Raw genomic sequence first — 19238 nt, 5'->3', positions numbered from 1 at the left:
CAGGATGCCATAGGCCAATATCAAGACATTGAGAAGGCATTCATTCCCCAGTGCCACCTTCCAAAACCACCCTTCCAGGCAGGAGTGGACCACTGTAAAGTCGTGCCCCCATCTTGTTCTTGCAAAGCACGCCATAAGGATACCAGTGGTATCAAGCTGGGATAGTATCAAAAAGTGCTAGAGATAGTTGGTCTCTGTTATAAGAAGGCCACCATTTTAAAAGTGCTTCTTTAAAATAATGGTCTCATTACAGCAGAGACCAACTCTCTTTACCTATAGTTACCAGGGATGACTACTAGTGAGTGACATCTTGACTAATGAAGCACTGGTGCAATGGGAGAAGTACTGGGGTAGCATAAATACTTCTGAAGAGTTCCAAACGAACACTGTACGTGTGTGTGTGTGTGTGTGTGTGTGTGTGTGTGTGTGTGTGTGTATTTCAGTGCTTTCCCCTTCCTCCAGAAGTCCTCTGTGTCACATGGAAATACATCCCTGAGGGCTGCACGACCTTCGCAGGCATATATTTCTGGTGCTTCCTGGTGCTTCCTGGTGCTTCCTGGTGCATATATTTCTGGTGCTTCCTGGTGCTTCCTGTGCTTCCTGAGCACAGTATTCCCAGATTGCAAAAAAGCATGCTGCATACCTTGGATCCATAACTTGGATCCATACCTTGGATCCAAGCCTACAATACCAGCGAGGCATGCTTTCATCAGCAGAATGCCATTAAAATTAGTGGAATTACACCTGTGTGCTTAAGAACACACAGCCACACAGGAAGATCTGTAGAATTCTTTTACCAGCACATGTCTTCTGTACAAGTAAAAACATGTCAAAGGGTGGAATACTACTGTGTGGGCATGGAAACAGTTTTATTCAGTTGTGCACAGAAGCGCCAGAAACTAGTTCCATCCTTGGCTATGCATTCTGTGTAACCGCAGTAAAGAAGGCATTATATGTGCCTAAAAGGAAAAAAATAATGCAAACCACATGTATATGTTAAATTTCCAAAATGTGTGCATGAATTGTGCATGAACAGATGAATTTTGTCAGTGCCCCAGACTAGATATGCATTTCTCTACTTATTCAGATCTGCATCAATAAATGCTGAAGCTCATATTTAGGAGACTGTTAACATGCAATAGTATATCTCCCAGTTTTAAGACACTCATAAATGTCGCCTGGGATTATCATCTTGTGTGAATCTTGACCATCACCAAATACCAGGCATCACTGTAACATATATGTTAACAAGCCAGCAGCTGTGCTTTATTTAGATAAAATATTCCAAATCTGAACATATAAAAATTAAATTTATGTACAGCACATGCTGTACATGCTGAGTATCTACTATAATGGGGAGAAAGCTGATGGGGTACTCTTACATACATTACAAATTTGTCCCATGAACACTGTCATACTGTGCCAGTGCTGGCAGGACTTTTCAATGTCTAAAACAGATCTGGAACATTATGATACTAAGGAATGTGTTTAAAGAGGTAGATAATGTATATCCCTTTCCATTAAAATGATCAAGACACCTCCCAACATCTCTTTCTTGCTTTTATAAAGACCCTCAAGAGACACCTGTTTTCTCAGGCTTTTAACTGAAATTAATTTTAAACTGTTTAATTGTTTTTGTCTTATGAGATTGCGTTAACTTTTTATTCTGTGAAATTGTTTCAACTGTTTTTTCTCTGTTTTATATTTGTCGTGTTTTAAATTGTATACACCACCTAGAGATGCACATATCAGGCAGTATATATATAAACAAACAAACAAACAAACAAACAAACATTTAAACCCAACAACCACTGAAACAGAACAGAAAACTATAATTAACAGGACACAGAGGCAGTAGATAAGACCAACCAGAAAAACTGCTACAATGTAACTAGTGGGAGATAAAACTCTGCAGGCTAAATGTCTGCTTAAGTTTGGAACCTAAGCCTGTGAACTGGGATAAGCCAAAAAAACCCTACAAAACAGTGGCTGACATCTCGAATAAAGCTTGCTCATGCACCACAGAACTGCATTTTCCACTTATCTCCACTTTCTGCTGAAGCCCACTGTGCCTCCTGAAAATATGTCCCTGAGGGTTGTGTGACCCTCAGGGACCCATTTGAGAGGCACAGTGGGCTTCAGAGGGAGAGGGAGATTGGTGGAAATTGTGTGGTGTAGTGTGATCAGTGTAAATCTGGATGTCAGGCTATATATATATTGTAAATATTTTAAATAAATGTGTTAGGTATACTAACTAATGTGGCTTCAAAATGAGCAATGGTTTGGGGAAACACTGATACATGTTTTGAAAAAAATAGTAAAACAGATTTTTTTAAAAAGTTTACCTGATTGCAGAAGACTCGACAACAAATGGATGAGGCAAGCTTTGCCTGATATGGGTTCCATAGCCAGGAGGAGAGCTTCTATACAGAATCTCAATAAAGTTTATATGGGAAGAAGTGGTCCTGAACGTATCCTGTACTTGCACTTTGAATTGGAAAACCAGCACTTTGAATTGGGCACAAAAATAGATAATAAGGCAGCATAATTTGTAATTAGGGAGTCATATGACCCTAATAATCTGCTCCAGTCAATATCCCAGCCATAGCATTTTGGATCAGCTCAGTTTTCCAGCTATTTTTCAAGAGCAACCCCATGTAGAGCACATAGTAGTGAACTAAATATAACAAAATCATGTGCTACCATGACCAGGCTGTAGACATGGTTTCACCAGAAATGGCCATAGTTTGTACACCAATTTCAATTGGGCGAAAGCACTCCACTATTCTCAACTGTGCCTTTGGGATGAAGATTGGGTCCATAAGTAAACCTGAGTTTTCAAAAGGAGTCCAGGTCAGAGTTGGATATGAAATTTCTTTTGCTAGATCAGTAGGAATCAATAAGTGTTTGCTCTGTTCACCAGCCAGACAAAAATGTTTTACTTGTTGAGCTATATTGGTACATCACTCGCCAGGATTTTTCCCCCCGCTTGTCCGGCATCATTTTTCACTCATCACAGACAAGTAGACTAGTGGATTTCCTGAGCCCTGTAGATCAGCAGATCTCTTAACCAGGACTGTCTTGGAGACACAAGATCTGTCTTGTCTGGATTAAAGTTCAGTTTTTGTCCTCACCCAGTCCAGCTTCAAGTACCAGTCTAGAACTTCTACAGCCTCACTGGGAAATGATGGAAAAGACAGAGAGAGAGAGAGTTGGTGTCGACAGCATTCTACTGACAACACACCACAAATTCCCAGTCAAGCTTTCCAGTGGTTCTATGTAGATGTTAAATAGCATAGAAGACAGAATAGAAGCCTGTGAGACCCCAAAGGCCAATGTGCCAAACAGACTTCATTAATAATATGGCAGAATAACTGGTATGCAGCAATGCAGGTATAATGCTGCACATGGCAAATGGAATGTCTTGTAATGCTTCAGCTTGCAATTCCATTGCAAACTGAAAGCCAGTCCCATTATAAAATGTTGCAATGTTTTTATCAGTTGTGTCGTGATCTGTGCTCTCGTAACTGGCATAAGCTGTCCATACAAGCCCAACCCAAGTCTGCCCCCAGATCTCCTGAGGTGGTATCATGACCTGGCACCTTCACAGTGCATCATATACCAATCTCCCTTCTATTCTGATCTCACCCATGATGTGTAAAGCATGGTACATACCAGCCTGCCACTGCACCTTGTCTGCTGAAGGGTCTCACAAAGCAAGCAGGGGCAGGGGCAGCAGAGCCACCCACATATGATAGTAATGAGGTAATATTGGCTGACACTCAAAAAGGTGGTGCAGTGGTTCAACAACTGATGAGACAGACAGCATCCTCCATTGCCACCTCCACCAGTCCACCATCTGAGGCGGCACATCTCATTAGTTGGTTGGTATATTCAAAGCACTGAATGCCTGTAAGCAGAGATGGAAATCTCACTAAGGATTTTATCTTATGTGCATGATCATTAAACATAAAATGGGAGGCGAGCTGGTCTTGTGACAGCAGGCATGAATTGTCCCCTTTGCTAAGCAGGGTCCGCCCTGGTTTGCATTTGAATGGAAGACATGTGTGAGCACTGTAAGATATTTTCCTTAGGGGATGGAGCCATCTGGAAGACCAGAAGGTTCAAAGTTCCCTCCCTGGCATCTCCAAGATAGAGCTGAGAAAGACTCCTGCCTACAACCTTGGAGAAGCCGCTACCAGTCTCTATAAACAATACTGAGCTACATGGACCAAAGTATCTTGGTAGATAAATTGTACACTTGGTAGAAGGCAGCTTCCTGTGTTTCTAAAACTGAAGAAATAACTTTTATTCTTCAGGTGCCATAGCCCTCATAAGTATAGTGCTTTCTCTGTCCTTTATAGTTTAAATATTAATATTTGATTCATAAGAAAATGAGGTTAATCCATGAGATAGAAAGCTACAACTATGTTACTTAGTTCTTATATTTGAAACAAGTCTTTGTTCACATTTTCTTTGGTGTATACAACTTGTAAATAATAAGTGTGGTGTACCATTTTTAGTAATTAATGTTTTTGTCTCTCTTCACAAGGATTGAAAGAGTGATGGATAACAACACAACAGTAAAAATGGTTCCTATCAAGATTGTACATTCTGAGAGCCATGCAGAGAAGGAAAGTAGGCAGAACCTTGTGAGCACAATAGAGCCTCTTGCTTTACCTAGTGGCTTGGAGAAAGACCAGATTAAGACACTCAGTACTTCTGAACAGTCCTACTCACGGTTCTGTGCTTATACAAGGCAAGGTATGGAACTGGAGCCTGAAAACAAGGCCAGATTATCTTCTCTGCAAGCTGCTGAAGGACTTGGGACCAACCCAAAGGACAGTGATGCTCCCACTCATGCAGTTAGCTATGTGAGGGCCAAAGAAAAGACAATGGAAGACTGGAAGTCAGAGGAGTTAGCCAGAGAGATTGTGGGCAAGGATAAATCACTAGCAGATATCTTGGACCCTAATGTGAAAATAAAAACGACAATGGATTTGATGGTGGGAATCTTCCCTAAAGATGAACATCTCTTAGAAGAAGCTCAGCAGCGCAGAAAGTTTCTCTTAAAGGTCCCTTCACCAAAAGCTGCAGAAGACAAGTGAGTAGAATTCTCTTTTCTACAAAACAGTGGTATTGCATTCATAAATCTGTTCAGTTTCAACTATTTCTGTTAAGAGGGAGGTGGTCTTACAACAAAAGTAAATACCAATCTGCTTTCTAGTCCAACCTTTTCTTTTCAACAGTGGACATCCAGATACTTCTCATAATTCCTCAAACTGTGCAGGAGGTTCAACACTTCATCTGGTGTTGAGTTATACTGCTTTTGAACATGAAGGTTCATTTAGCTATCCTGGCTGTTGATAAGCTTAATTTTCATAAATATTTATAAAAATACATTTATACAAAGTGCTTTATAGTAAAACAAGACACTCAGTTATAAGAAGAAAAAAGCAAGGTTTTGTTTTGCTCAAGAAAAAGACTCAGGAAGGCCAGGCAGCAGAAAAATACCATAAAATGAGCATAATTGCCAAATTAAAAATTCTTGAATTATTTTACTATCAAAGCTCTATTAAATATTAATAGTTTTCTAATCCCACTGGAAACTCTCAAGTTTTCTCATCTAAACATTTTTTCATCTAAGCTTATTCAATACAAATATATTTACCTAGTTTATTTAATTTTTTAAAACTAGCCAAAGTGCCAATCAGAAATGACAGGCAAGAAATACTTTTCAAATAGGTTGCCTTCTCTATGGGTCCACTTTGCAGAAAAGGACCTTGACTGGGCCCTCCTTCATTCCTGACCTCACTCTTCTGACTTGTGTGCCGGGGTTCTTGGCCCCCTCCTTCTGCAGTGCTTCAGTTGATGGAAGTGCATGGGCTGTGGTGGTCTACTGTCCTAAGGCAGCTGCACTTCTCTCACCTCTTTGTCTGCTTGAATAGCCCTGCTACAGCAGCTTGAGCTCCACCTTGGAGATGGTGGCATTAGAGGCTACCTGGGCATCTATTATTAGACTTGGTGAGGTCATAGCAGTGGATCAGGCACTCAGAGTGGCAGTAGATGCTGGTGGCCAGGCCTGACAACCCATCTGACATCATGGAACCCGAGTGGTAGTCATCACCCTGTACCTCGTACAGCTGGATTGCCAACATATTGGAATCTGCAACATATTGTCACAAAACAGCTCCCCACCAACTCACAGACTGATGTGCTCCTGAAGTGGCACTTGCTCCTCCAGTCTGTAGGTGGATGGAGCTGAGAGTGACGACACCATCAAACCTAGCATGCAAATGTTCAGAAAAGGGGGTGGCGCCTAGACTCATTTCTCCATTTAAAATAATTATGCTTAGTAATTTAAAATAATTAAACATCTGAAATGTTCCTTTTGTGTACGAGGATGGAGTGCTCAACAGTTCTGAATTTTCTAAACTCTTCAGTCTCCCAGTAGGTAAGGAGCAATATGGGTAAGGAGCAACATGAGCAAGCAAGCCAGGCACACACACGGAAATTATATATGTAAAACGGGCTTGGAGTTTGCATGCATTCCTCCTGTACCACAAAATGACCATGCAATCGCTCTTTACTCGTTGCTAGCTGATGTCCAGAAGAGCTGATATGTTTAGAAAACTGTATTCATGTCTCCACTATTGAAGCTTTTGTGTGTTTTTCCATTTTGTACACAATTTTTGTGGGAACCTGGCATGGATTGGAATGCAGTGAACTGAAAAAATATAGCTTGTCTGTTTCTTCATCTTTCTGTGAAAATCCAGACTTCCTGCCCATAAGAGGTACCCAAGCAAGTTGCAGAAGTTTGTCAGAAAGCATCATTTCCCATTCTTGCCTAATGTGAGAGGGTTTATTTGTCCTAAAAGCCTCCTGTCAACACTATCCGCTTAGTAACTCTGCTGCTAGTGAATTGTAATTATCCTAAAAGTGAAATCGTTCATCCTGTAGTAGGTAGTAGTAAGGCATGGATATGGTTTTAAACACTGGAGATACATAAGGCCGTAGTTGTATGAAAACGTTTACTCAGTACATTCACAACTTTTCAGTCGTGTATTTTAAAAAATGAGGAATAAAAGACATGATGAAGAAATTAAATAAAGAAATGAGGAAGAAATTAAACAGCAACAAGCATGAACGGGATTGAGAAGTGGCACGTCTTAGTTCAATTTCCTATCCAACCTAGAGACCCGATTCCCTTCTCCTTAAAGTGACTGTGACTCCTCCTCCTACTCTAGCAGAGAATTACTACTCTAGCAGTTAGAGATAGGCACCAAAGACAATTTGGATCTGGGCAGACACTCTGCTCCCTGAAGGCCTCTTGAATGGAGCCACACTTCTTGCTCCCCGTCAGCCTTCTTCAGGAATCAGCTCCACAGTGTCTGCCATTCCACTCCCCTCCTTTAGCCCCTTTTGTTTCAGTACTTGCAGGTTTTTGTCTCATTTTCCCCCTTGCTCTTCTTTTACCTCAGAGACCCCTTGGACTCTCTCTCCTTTAGCTGTTTAACCTGCCCCCCTCCATACTTTTCAGTAAGCCCAGCCTGTTGTGCACTTTATTTAAAAGATTTCTATGCCACCACTCTTCATAAACAATTCTTAAAAACCAGAATAAAACAGCCTCTACAATAGTAAAAAGTGCAGGATAAGAGTGAGGCAATCACAAGGAGATATACAGAGTTAGGGCATCTCTAAACTGATTATCCAGTGCTTTCCCTTGTGGAACCGTTGCTGTTGGTCCTTTCAGAATGCCAGCAGAGACCTTTAGTTTTTTTAGAGCTACTCTTTGTATATAAACAGAACTAAAACCAGCTAACCAAGCAGTCAAACTCTTCACTAATTTACGATCTATCTGTTCCAGTTCTCCCAGAGAACAGAAATGAAATGTAATCATCTACCAACACTACTATATCAACCAAAATTAAACAGTGGAATTCTTCACAGAATGTCACTGTTTATTAGTTTCTGAGCATTCTGACCACTTCTACAACTTCTCACAGTACAGGTCTCATTGAATTTACTTTGAAACCATTTCCGTTTGCAGGAGCTATAAAATAATTCTGCTTGAAAGTGAAAGCAACCTTTTACAATTAATCAGGATGGGACATCAAAATGGTGCTCTCTGGACATTTTCTGCTTCAACAATGTGACACAGGTGTTTGTCCCTAATATATCCCAACCAGAGGAAAGTAATGCTGAGAGCTAATTTTCAGGCAAATGGATGTTAAATTTTTTTCCTCATTGCAAAATTAAAAAGGTGTCTTAATTTTCCTCCTTGCCCATCTCATGCTTCCACTGTCAGCATGTTCAAAAGGGTAGGACCAGACAACATTGTGACTGTATACAGAGGCGTGTCTAGGGAAAATAGCGCCTAGGGCAAACACTGAAATTGCGCCCCTGTCCAAGCATCTGACACCCATCTTTCAGATAACTTTACCATAATATCAGCTCAAAAACACAAGTCAATCTCGTTAATCTTTTAATATTTCAAAAACTATTTAGCAGTGGACTTATCCAGACCAAAAAATGCTGGAAAACTACAAATTTCAGTATGTGGGGGCTCATGAAATACCCAAATACTATGTGGAGATGTACTTGGAAAACTAAACAGAAGTGCCTGTCTAATTCTCTACTATGCATTGTAGCATCACCATTACATAAGTTTTAAAAATCAATGGAGAATTTGACTTTTCCCAGATACTCTGTAAATAATTAAAGGATATGCAGAGTAAACTGTGTCACTGCTTGGAATATATTCTAGTCTTTCAGAAAGACAGTTAAAATGAAAGAAAGAGAGCAAGAAACTCCCAGTGGGCCTTAATATTAAGGGTTTCACACTGATTCAAAGACAAACGCACCATTAATAGCCATATTAGCAAGACATCACATTTAACTCACTTATCACAAGAAGCAAAGTAAGAGTAAATGAATACAATCCTAGCTCTTAAGTGTCAGCTCAGTATTCACAAGCCCTGATTCTCTGTACATAGTGCCAATCAGAATATGTGTACAGTGTCTTATATTATATATTTATTATTATTATTTTTACCCGTAGCCCCTTTGGGGGGCTTCCTAAAGGCTGGGTGGGTTTGCAAAGATTCCCCCTCACCCCACTGGCCTCTAGGGCCTCGCAGGGACCATTTGAGCATGTGCAGTGGCCGTTTTTTAAAATAATCTTTTTTTTAAGGCCACTGAAAACAAAATGGCCACCGCGCATGCTCAAATGGCCTCTGCAAAGCCTGGCATGACCTAGAGCCTCACAGAGGCCATTTGAGCATGCACGGTGGCCATTTTGTTTTTGGCAGCCATTTTTTCTTAAAAAAATTAATTTTACAAAATGGCACCCCCCTTCAAGTGGCACCCGGGGCACGTGCCCTGCCTGCCCTACTCCTAAATATGCCCCTGACTGTATAGGGCATTGATTCATAGAGCTGTAGATTCTGCTCTAATACCTTCTGGTCTTTTCTGGGACTGTGGTGACTCTTGGTATGCTTTCTAGTGCTGTTCTAAACACTTTCTTTATGGAGGGGCAAGAGCAAAAACCTTGACTAAATAGCGAACAATCACATACACTGTAATCCTATGCTTACTTATTGCGGGGTAAGGCCCATTGAATTCAGTGAGACTTACTTCCAACTAAACAGGCATAAGATCAGAATATAAATTTGCTGCTGCTGCAGTTCTGCTTAGCATCAAATAATTGCTAGTATTTGTCCTTTCATGTATTTCCTGTTAAATGTTTGTTTGTTTGTTTGTTTCAGTCAAGTGGCTTTTCCAGAACCTAAGAGAGAGTTACAGTATATTCCACCACCAAAGGACCTCTTAAACATTGAAAGTGTGGATAATTAAACACAAACATTTGTCTTTTTCACTGGAAGGTGCGCTTATGGGATTATATAGTCAAGGCTAATGAAAGCCTCAACAGGTTTTAAACCTTACCTTCCTACCAACACCCATATAATCAAGGATTATATGGATTAAAGGATAGTGCATGGACATCAAACGCTAACAGATAATATCAGTTAAGGGGCAAAATGGAAATCAGCACTTTCAGGCAACCACTCTGGTAGATTCTTTTAATTGCCTGCTTCTCTAACCAGGTTCTGAGAGTGCCAAGATGCAAGATGTTGGGCGCTGCTATCTCCATAGTTGAGGAGCTCTTTCCTAACCCTGCAATTTACTTGCTGCAAACAGTATTTCCAAAAATAAATAAATACAAATTGCTGCCTTCCTTTCAATGGACAGCATGGTAGGAACTTCATTACAAATTGGTGTTTTCTCTTTTAAGGAAAGAGGAGCCGACACCGCCCTTGGCCATCCCTCTGACAACCAATTCTACTTACTATAGCACATCCGCACCCAAGGCAGAGCTGCTGATTAAGATGAAGGATATTCAGCAACAGCAGCAGCAAGCCGAGGAGGATTCTGAGGATGAGCTGGATCATGATCTGTCAGAGAAGAAGGTAAGCATAGATTTATATATATACTTTTATACACACACGGGTGTCTGTGTGTATTTAAAAAAATTCCCAATGGGTATAATACCCTCTTTCTGCCAGGAGTCATCCTGCTTCAGCTTTCTTGGGGCTCTGCCACAGCCAGCCCAACCAGAAGTAGACATGGTCAGGCTCTTAGTGACATGGCACCAGTGGACACAACACGCGGATATTCCAATCCACACAAGATTGGCGGGGGTGGGGGGCAGGATGCTTCTGCTTGTCACACTGCAGGACTGAACCAGAGAAGGAGCAGGACTGCCAACTGCGGGCTCAGTAAAATGAGCTCAGCAGAAACATACCCTGTCAACTTGCCCATTTGAACATATAAGCAACTCTGAGATTTAAATGAGTTCAGGGATTGTTGTCCTGGAGGAACTGATATATGTAAACTAACCTTTATTCAGATTCTTCTGTCAAAAAGCCAAGCTGCAGCAGAATTGTGGATCTGCCCCACCGCACCCAGTATGGGATGAATTTGGAAATGTGCCCCAATGGGTTTTTTTGCATAATTTTGTTCCAAAGTAAACTGAGGTGCCTTTCCACATAGTCACAGCCCTATTTCAGAAGGGTTACATCCCCAGCAGGGCCACCTTAGAAACACAGCATCTGAGTCTGTCTACATCTTTGTAGGACATCTGAATATTACTTAAAGGCATGTGATCTACTTTTTAAAACCTTTTTTAAAAAGGCAGAAAACCTAAACACAGTTTTATCCTAGAATAGCTGAAACATGGATCACAAACGTTACTGGCAAGAGAATTATGTAGTTTTGTATTAGGTTTAGGACAGTGTCAGATGTTTCTGCCCTATAGTTTCTATTTCGGTGTGTGTCTGTGTCTGTGTGTGTGTGTGTAAGGCTCTGGATGTAGAACCTAAGTAGTATTCTCACTAATAGAAGTCAGAGATAACAGAGTTGCAACATCTGGTTACTCCACTTCTGCAAACCTGTCACATGAGAAAACTATACAAGTCATTACAAAACCATTACTGTTTGTGTTGTGTCCTTTCCACCCTTCTCCTACTTGCCTCATTGACATCTTCCAGTGCTACTGAATATCATGTTTTGGCAATCTGACTGAAAATTGACATCGGCTCAGTACCTTACCCTCCTCTTTGTCACCGAATTGGAATTTTCAATTTCTACTGAAGTGCACCTCTGAATGTTTGCATTATACCCCTCTTGTATTTTAGCTTAAGATTCAAGTTCTGCATAATATACACATACAAACATTACATTTCAAATACATAATAAACAATAGTATAGAGCTTATCCATATTCACATTGTCAGATATTAACAGAGCAAGACCATTACATTACATCGGATCCTAGAGAAATAAGTCTGCATTTTGATGCTGTTAATCCAAATCAAATTCCATTTGCATTTAGCTTTTTTTAAAAAAAAAAATCATATCCTTCAGATTAATCAGTCAGTAACTCATAAATCAGTAAAACTGCTTACTACCTTAATCTTTTGGACATCAAATAGCCCCCATTCCAGATTAACTTGAGCACAATAAATCACAAAAGAAACCTTAGTTCACTGGTTAAAGATGGTTAAGAATAGAATTAAAAACAGCGGCTGACATTCAGAGCAAGGAAGCATTGGTGCATTGAAAAGAGCAGGCTAACAGCACTTCAGAGTAACTGCATAAGCAGGGGCATTTTTTGACACACACCTCTTCCCCAGGAAGCCCTCTGTGCCTCCTGAAAATATGTCAGTGTATCTATCTGTGCTAGTGTCCCTGAGCGGTACACAATCGTCTGGGACATGTTTTGGGATGGCACAGGGGGCTTCCTGGGGAAGGGGAGGTTGTCCAAAATTGCTCCTTGCCCAGTGCACCAGTGCAGTTACTCTGGCAGTACTGTTAGTCTGCTGCTCTCACTGTACTGGTATTTTCTTGCTCTGAGTGTCAGCCATAATCTGGAAATTGTTTAATGGCCAAAGCAGCCAGATATAAACTTGAGCTATTGCTGCCTTCTGTGCCAGCAAGTATCCTTAATGCTTGTTTCTAATGAAATAGGTCCTTCCTAGGGGTGTGAACTAAATGATCCTTCTGGATCATTTTCCATGGTTCAGTCGAACCAACCAGCCCACCAGGTTAGCTTGACCGAACCAGGGCGGACCGGTTAGGCAGTTAGTTCATCTATGTAAAAAGGTTTCCTATCCTTTACAAAGGGCTTGCCAGGTTGCCAGTGTGGGTGGCGAGAGGGCACCTGTCAAAGTAAATAATAAGGTCCTTACTTACTGACAGTGGTACCGCTTCCCTGAGCAGTGGCCCTCCCCACGCATCAGCCTGAGCAACAGCGTGGCTCCAGCACTCTGGTCTCGTGCACGGAGGCCAGAGTGCTTGAACCACGTAGCCGTGCGGGCTCCTGGGGGGAGTGCCACTTCTCAGAGCCTCACCGGATTCCCCTTTACACAGACGCACAAACCTCTGAACTGGTTTGCTTTGAACCAGGTTTGATTTGGCTCAGTCACAGACAAGCCCCCTTACTCGAAGGCTTGTCCGGTTTGTGATAGAGCCGGCCCGGTTCATGGCGAACAGCTTCGCTGCAAACTGTTCGTGCATACCCCTAGTCCGTCCTTATGAAGGGTCTTGTAAAATAGATCTGCTTTTGTACTTGTGTCCCTTTCCATATTTAAGTGGGATATTTTTTCAGAATATACAAAATGTGGAGCTAGAGAGGCTTGAGTAGTAGCATGTGGTTCCATCACTTGTACCCAAGAAACTGAACTGTACTCCCCCCCCCACTCCCTACTTAGCAAGAGCTTATAGACAGCATAAGTCGGAAGTTGCAGGTGCTGCGAGAAGCTCGAGAAACACTCCTGGAAGACATTCAAGCCAACAACCTGCTTGGAGATGAAGTCGAGGCCATTGTCAAAGAGGTCTGCAAACCTAATGAGTTTGACAAGTTCCGGATGTTCATTGGAGACCTCGACAAAGTGGTTAACCTCCTGTTGTCACTCTCTGGTCGGCTAGCCCGGGTTGAAAACGCATTGAACAACTTGGATGAAAGTGCTGCTCCTGAAGAACGGGTAAGACAACATGCTGTGTTACTGCTTTATTTAAGGAGCTGCTATCTGATTTTGCCCTTTTCTCAAGTGGATTTTCTTCATAATATGTTGACCATTAGCTTTCAGAAATTACAAGGAAAGCCTTGAAAATCAGAAAATTAGCCTAAGATGAATTGCTATATATATGGCTGTGGTGGGGTCGAGATTCCTAGATTTTGAATTACACACATAATTTGAAACAGGACCATGCTTCCACTAAGTGTACTATGTTCTAAATGGTCTCATCAGTGTTGTGAATGCTACTCTGAAATTTTGTCTGTTTGCCTGAGATGGACTTAGAGCTTCTGCTTCCAACCCCTTTTCCTTGTCTAACGTTTTGCTATTTATTTCTGTTCCTGCCCTATTCTGTCCCCCCGCACCGCCCTTCTCCCATCATTTATTTTCCACAGTCAAATAACTTCAGTTGAGTATAATGTAATTAACTGTCCTCTAAACATTCATAAATACTGCACTTTTCCTCTGGTTGTGACTTTGATTCCTTGATAAATGCACAACCAAATGTGTATGTGCAATGGAAACTTGAGAAAGCTGCTTACCTTGTGTCTTTGGAGCAGCTGAGTGGACATCAGTAGCAATTGCCATACTTTTCTAGACTGCGTATAGGAGTTTTAATTTGCACTAAGTCAGATACAGCCAAAAAGCCAAGCATTTTTGAGTCCTCTTTATTTCATCGGGAGAGTTAAGCACCTGCCAGTTTAAATCAATGTGACTTAACAGTCTGATACGATCTTCATAAGAACATGTATTTGTAAAGAGAGGAACTGTAGCCGAGGGGTAGAGCACACGTATTGTATGCCAAACGTCCCAGTTTCTGTCTCTTGCATCTCCCAGCTATGCTGGTTGAGACCCCGGCCTAAAACTCTGGAGAATTACTGCCAGTCAGTGTAGACGTATGGACTGATTGTCCGACTCAGTGAAAGGCAGCTTCCTGTATTCCTAATTTTGCAAATCTTCATGACTAAAATTCCACTTCTTTCGACGTCTATGAATGGCTTGACTCTCAATAAGTAGTTGCACTTTGACATTGGCAACAGTGGGTAGCAGTGAGATAATGCTCAGTTTTAAATCTTTTTTAAAAAATCTTCTTTTTTAATAGTCTGTATTCAGATGCTTGCCAATGCCGATCTAAGACATTGCTGGCTTAAAACTTCAAGCATTTAAATGGCCTCTTAAAGTGATGGGCCTCTCTGTAAAAATGAATGATTATGTTTTCTTCCTCCCCAGCGGATCTTGGTGGAGAAACAGAAACTGCTCACCCAGCAGCATGAAGATGCAAAGGAGCTAAAGGAAAACCTGGACCGAAGGGAACGTATCGTCTTTGACATTTTGGCCAGTTACTTAACTGATGAAAGCCTTGCTGATTACGAGCACTTTGTCAAAATGAAGTCAGCCCTCATAATCGAGCAGCGAGAGCTAGAAGACAAAATCAAACTTGGGGAGGAGCAACTCAAGTGTCTGACTGATAGCCTCCAACCAGAAAGGTCCAAATGACACTCAGCCAAGGCCTTGAAAATTAGAACTTAAACGGCCTTTTCAAGTACAGTATGCAACTTCTCTGACCACTAGGAGAAGAAGCAGCTATTCAGAAGAGACAACAATAAGTCATGATAGCAATAATGCTGAGGGTTTCTTTCTGTGTAAGTGTATTTGCATTTCTCGGAGCATTTTTAAAGCTCTTTGGCTTTTCTTTATCCCCACAGCCTTTAGAAACCTTGCATACTCTAGATTCTGTGCTTCAGGTTCAGTGTTTCAGGAATCTGCGCTAGATTCTGTGCTTCAGGAATCTGCTGCAGTTCTGCATGACAGCAGTAACCTTTTTAAAAAGAATTAAAATACATGATGGTTTCTGTTCTCTTCAGATCCATATGGACCACTGTGGACCCCAAATGCAAGCAACGTTCAGGACCTTTGTTTTTATGGTTTTGTTTTTTTAAATGCAGCCATAACAAACCAAGAAAACACCTTTATTCATGTTTTCTATCTAGTATTATATTAAGGTTGGTGAGACATAGTGACATTTTCATATTTGCACAATAGATGCTTTTAAAAAACAAACAAACACACTGTTGCCTAAGATCTGCCTTTCCAAAAATTATATCAAAATCATTTGGAAAAGCAGAACTTGTAGCAGCTTCTAATAAAACTACCTCCAAACACACGAGACTTGGTGTGTTTGTGTGGCAAAGTGAATTTTAAATGTCTTAGTGGGGGATATTAAGAAATTATTTTTCATTTGAAAATTATCTTGGAGATTTTTAACCTGGTCTTTTCAGTCCATTTGTCATTTCAGTAATGTGGGATGAGGGTAGCACAAGAGCAAACGTTTTATTCAGTTCATCTGTAATATAAATGGGGTAATTAAGGGCCTAACTCTGGTATATGCAGGTCTGTCATGCAAGGCTGAATTATTACACCACAGTAGGTGCCACTTGGCAGGAAACAGTGGATCACTGTTTCAGTTAGTAGGAAATGCTATGTACTCCAGTTTTTTACCCATCATTTGCAAACAATTTGCAAAGCTAATTGTTTTTACATGCCTCATGGCCTTGCTTCCTAGTGCTGCTCCTTGCCCAACTTTCTCTCACCTTCACAATAAGTACCATCCCCTATTTTACTTTGGAGTATTCACAAGTCTCCGACATATCTGTCTGGGTATATTTCCATCTACAAATACCTCTATAATAGTTGGACATCGTTTCCTCACTTAGGGTCACATGGAGTGATATGTTAAAACTGCAGTCCAATAAAACTATATCATATCTTAAAAGTCCCATTAAACTGCCTTTTAGATAACAAAAGGACATGATAACAGATGCTAGTAAACTAATCTCCAAATAAGTGCTGTTCCCTTGTACTAATGGGCATTTGTGATGGATAAAGGGAAATGTACATTTTCCTATATAGGCTATTTGAAATTATACAAAGAGATGAAATTAGTCTGCATCTTACATCTTGAACTAGAGTGTCATAGTGCCCTCTTTGGGAAATGAAACTAATGTAAACTTTACAGAAAAAGACAGAACTCCACTCTCAGTACCTGCCACATGATTTGAGTTTGGGAAAATGCTTGTCCATCTCTCCTTTGCCTCAGTTAGGTACAGTAATAAGGATAAATGTCATTATTGGCTGCATAAGGTCTTGGCATAATCACGTCATATGAGAATTAAGTACTTTACAACTTTTGTGTCATTCTTTTAAAAGTGGTATTTTTGTCGCCATCAGCAGATGGCGCTACATCTGACTGATATTAGGGAAATGGATTCATTTTGTCTCATTTTCTTCTTCTTCCTGATTATTAAATATGGCCATGCAAAATTAAATCATTACTTTGACTTCAGTTACCTGTGATTCTTTTAAACAAATACATGTTGGACTGGTGTAGCATTTCTGATTGTGTATGTGAACTCTGAATATAATTTCATTATGTTTTACACAGTACTTTAATTTAAATCATATTTTTTATCCAGCTAGCACATGAAGATTCATATATAATTGTGTACTATCTTCTTCACAATGTGGTATTTAATTACCACCTTGCACTCTCCTAACCCCGCCCCACACACCCATCTCTTGTGCTCTCTCTCTCTTAACTTGTTTTGTTGGCAAGCTCTCTGAAGGGACCAGAAGAAGGATTGGCCCTGTTGCTGTATATAGTTCTATAAATAGCTCTTTTGTTGCTTTGTAAGAGAGAGGATCTGGTGCTAACATCTTGCCTTTGGCACCCGTAGGTGATGGCCTTCTTCTTCGCCTTATGTGTCATTGCACTCTCTAAACCTTTTTTGTATAGTGAAAAACATCTTTCAGATTTTTCCACTTGTCCTTTTGAATTGCAACCCTGAGTAAAAGTGCATATAGATTGCTTGCTTATCACTTAAATACATACCTACTGATAAACCATCTTTCTTGACCAAGGGAAATAAACTGAATATTGTGTTTCAATGTATTGTTATTGTTGTTAATTTTCTCTCTTATGTACATCAGTAGCTACATAATATTCATCCATGCATAGTCTAATCTAAACAGGAGAATGTACATACTAATGTTGGACTATGATTTTCTTTAAGACTTTCCCCACTTCATATCATTCGAGTTTAGATTTCTTACCAAATTTGGCTTCCAGATGAGAAAGAGAGGTCCTATAAAGCCATTTGGGTGAGACTCTTCTTGCGATATGAGTGTCAAATTATGTGTTACGCTTGCTAATCTATGGTTTCCAATGCCAATCTATGGGTTCCAAAGAGTAAGCTTTTCTGGTCTTTTTTTAAGGATGACTTGGCCTCTGTACTGTTGCCACAGTGCTCTGTCTTTATATACAAATTAGCATTAAAAGACTATGATAGCATTATTTAGCTTGGAAGTTCAGTTTGTGCATGTATAGTTTTTAAAAAAATGTAAGCAATCAATTCAGAACCGCTCCTGAAAACTCCCTTTGCATGATATCGGTACACTGTATTTGGAAATGATTTGGTGGAGATGCAAGAACAAGCAAATAGAATAATGAGGAATGACCAGTTGAGTGGCAAAAGTCTCACACTCATGCCATCCAGATCTTTGCACCAAACCTAGGGATGTATTTTTAAAAGAGTGAAATAGGAGAAAGACACATTACAAGTGAGATCTGCAACAAAATGTCTCAAAAAGCCGGTAAGAGGAGTGTTGCTGCTCAGAACTCTAGCCAGCTTGGAACAGGCCCTTGTAGTGCTTTTGAGGTCTCTCAAAAGGTGATAAGGAAAGAAGCATACCTTTTTTCTTTCCCACCCCTTTGAGGTCTTCTTGTGCTATTAGTGCTAGATGGTTAGGTTTGGGGCTGGCTACCAGTGTTGAAAGCCAGCTAATAGCACAGTGGGGAAGTAACTTGCCTAGGGAGCAAGGGGTTGCTCGTTCAAATCCCCACTGGTGTTTCTCATACTGCGTGGGAGATGGCAATAGTAAACCCCGCCTGTATTCTACCAAAGAAAAACTACAGAGCTCTGTGGTTGCCAGGAATCGACATCGACTCAACAGCACAACTGTACCAGTACTGAACCTGAGCATTTTAATGTTAAAGTTTTCCTCTTCCCACGCAGTATGAGATGATGTCTTTCAGCATTTTCCTATATTGCTGCTTCCTGATATAGGTGTTTCCCATAGTCTGGGAAACATACCAGCAGGGATTCGAACAAGCAACCTCTTGCTCCCTAGGCAAGTTACTTCCCTGCTGTGCCATTAGGTGGCTGTCCAGGATACTTAGTATCCTCAAAATCAAAATATAAGAAAAAAATCAGAATGTTGAGCTGGATGGTCATGCCTGTTAGCATAGTTCCTCTGCTAGTTTCTCAATGAGTGGGATTACGCGGAGGCACCTAAATTAATCCTGAACATGATCTCTGCCAGCAGTGGAATATGAAATTTCATTTTTAAAGTTCATAAAATTTCATTAAAAAGCTGTGATGGTGAGGTCTGGAACCATGATGTCTAGAATTGTGTGCTGGTTATCTGGATTTGGATTATAACCCACAATTTATTCTACGAAAGCTAGTACATGTGGCAAGGAACTATAATTGGCTGTGGCACGTGCTAAAAAAAAAAGCAATACTACTAAAAAAAATTGTGTGTGTGTGTGTGTATATACTCTTTATGCTTCTGTAGCTATCACTGACAGCTCCTGGAACAACTT

At 40.6% G+C, this 19238-nt stretch overlaps 1 protein-coding gene across 4 annotated transcripts in view; it reads left to right on the top strand.

The window, feature by feature from the left end:
• SHROOM2 (shroom family member 2) overlaps window positions 1-17927 on the top strand; it is a 176769-nt gene extending 158842 nt beyond the window's left edge. For all 4 annotated transcript variants that reach the window (XM_053311753.1, XM_053311754.1, XM_053311756.1 and 1 more), the window contains 4 exons: window positions 4553-5104; window positions 10295-10469; window positions 13271-13543; window positions 14807-17927. In XM_053311753.1, coding sequence (XP_053167728.1) covers window positions 4553-5104; window positions 10295-10469; window positions 13271-13543; window positions 14807-15073 — 1267 coding nt within the window. In that variant the 3' untranslated portion in view covers window positions 15074-17927. The remainder of the gene's footprint in view (window positions 1-4552; window positions 5105-10294; window positions 10470-13270; window positions 13544-14806) is intronic.
• The last annotated feature ends 1311 nt before the right edge of the window (window positions 17928-19238 follow it).

The sequence above is a fragment of the Hemicordylus capensis genome, chromosome 3, assembly GCF_027244095.1.
Source record: "Hemicordylus capensis ecotype Gifberg chromosome 3, rHemCap1.1.pri, whole genome shotgun sequence".
NCBI classification, from domain to species: domain Eukaryota; kingdom Metazoa; phylum Chordata; class Lepidosauria; order Squamata; family Cordylidae; genus Hemicordylus; species Hemicordylus capensis.
The sequence above is the reverse complement of the archived record's forward strand: the minus strand, read 5'-3'. Positions and strand labels throughout refer to the sequence as shown.